Source organism: Myotis lucifugus, unplaced genomic scaffold (assembly GCF_000147115.1).
Source record: "Myotis lucifugus unplaced genomic scaffold, Myoluc2.0 scaffold_282, whole genome shotgun sequence".
Classification (NCBI taxonomy): Eukaryota; Metazoa; Chordata; class Mammalia; order Chiroptera; family Vespertilionidae; genus Myotis; species Myotis lucifugus.
Window position 1 is genome coordinate 399,693 of NW_005871330.1, and position 1,975 is coordinate 401,667.

General features: G+C 55.6%; 1 protein-coding gene across 1 annotated transcript in view; it reads right to left on the bottom strand.

The window, feature by feature from the left end:
* MYH13 (myosin heavy chain 13) overlaps positions 1-1,975 on the bottom strand; it is a 50,608-nt gene that overhangs the window by 16,212 nt on the left and 32,421 nt on the right. Inside the window, 5 exon segments of the mRNA XM_023763352.1 lie at positions 1-46; positions 49-129; positions 131-304; positions 1,379-1,469; positions 1,569-1,714. Of these exon segments, the coding sequence (XP_023619120.1) occupies positions 1-46; positions 49-129; positions 131-304; positions 1,379-1,469; positions 1,569-1,714 (538 nt within the window).

Here is a 1,975-nt window from a genome sequence, read left to right on the forward strand (position 1 = left end):
CCCTTTGCAGGTTGTCTATCTGCTCCCCCAGCTCAGGCCACGACCTCTACCGTGCTTCTTCCTCAGAGCAGCCGTCGTGACTTCGTGCTGCAGGGTGGCCTCCTCCAGGTCCCTGCGCAGCTTCTGGAAACTCGGCCTCCCGCTTCTTGTTCATCTCGACCTGGACTGAGGTTGCGCGCTGGCTTTCCTCCAGCCGCTCGCTGATCTCCTCCAGCTCCCGGGAGAGGTCCGAGCGCTGCTTCTCAATCCTGCCTCTGAGCGTGCGTTCTGCTTCCATTTCTTCCTCCAGCTCCTCCGTGCGGGCCTGCAAGGGCCTGTGTCAGCACTGCTGTGGGGGCAGCAGCCGCGTGGGGAGGGCAGGATGGTGCGGGATAGAGCGCAGACAGCATGAACTGAAGAACACACTATAAGACTAAATTAGTATCAAAAACTCAGCAACAATCCAACTGTCCCCCAGTAGGGAGGTGGTCAGGTCCACCGTGAGGGAGCTGTGCCCTCTGGGCGTCCGCAGCAGCTGGCCCACTGCCACCATGGACAGCTCTGCAGGACGAATTGAGCAACTTGCAGAATGATAGTCTCAGCATGATATTTATATGTATATTTTATATATGTTGTATATATTTATGTACACATACATATATAATAATGTTCTTGTTCCCTTATATTTTTATGCATATGTATAAGCTTATGCGTGTGTTGTATATACTAGTATAATATAGCACTAGAGGCCTGGTGCATGAATTCGTGCACAGGTGGGGTCCCTCAGCCTGGCCAGCGATCAGGGCCATCAGGGCTGATCAGGGTGGGCTGGCCAGTTGGGGGGGTAGAGACTGTGGGAGGCCAGCTGGGGGGTAGGGGAGGGGCCACAGGAGGTTGGCTGGCTGTGGGAGGTTGGCTGTGGGAGCACACTGACCACCAGGGGGCAGCTCCTGCATTGAGCATCTGCCCCCTGGTGGTCAGTGTGCGTCACAGTGACTGGTCCTTCAGTAGTTCGGTTGTTTGGTCATTTGGTCGCTTAGGCTTTTATATATATAGATATATTTTGAGGTCTTATGTACATAAATCCATAGGGAAACATCCAGAAGGATGCACCTCCAAATGGCACTGGTGGTGACCTCTGAGAAGACGGCGAGGGCACTGGGCTTAGAGTGGCGAGCAGAGCAATGTCCTGCCTCATTGGTCAGAGGTTAATTATGTCCAAGGACACCCATTGATGTGGGACTTGGAAAATTGAAATATTAACTTCCGTAAATAAAGGGAAGGAAGGATATTGTCTCCAGCTGCAAGGGGAGGGAGGGAAGAAGCAGCGACGGAAGCAGAGGGGACGGCGGGGCGGGGCGGCGCGGCCCAGGGCGCTGTTGGGGGCTCCCGGCCTCACCTGCAGCTCTTTAATCTTCTTCTGTAACTGCAGACTGTGGACTTGCTCGTCGTCCATCTTGCTCTGTAACTGACTGATCTCAAACTCCTTCCTGCAAATAGATATACATGCATTTCGCATGAAAGAGAAGCCTGTTAAAGGGGAAGCTGGCTTTCGTGCTCGCACACAGAGGTCCAGATGAAACAGCTACTTTTTCAGTTTCTCCTCTACTTGCTGCCTGTCGTTCTCCAGATCCATGATGGCTTCCTGGGCCATCTTCAGGTCTCCTTCCAGCTTCCTCTTCACTCTCTCCAGGTCGGCCCGCAGCTTCTTCTCCTGCTCCAGGCAGCCCTCGAGCTGGGAAGAAAGGGGGAAGGCTGAGGCCCTGCCGGGAGAGTGAGCGTGCCCCTTAGCCTGCACCAGGCCGTCCTGGGCTCCCGGGGGCGTGACTGCGGCCTCCGGCTGGGCTCAGAGGGAGCAGGTTTGCCTTTCCTCCTCCAACAGAGGCTCCCCCAGGGGCTGCGCCTCAGAGGCTCCTGTGGTGCCTCTTTCAGCCGATTCCCGATTCCCACGTGGCCTGTCCTTGGGCCAGGTTCCCTGCAGAAACATGGTGCCCAC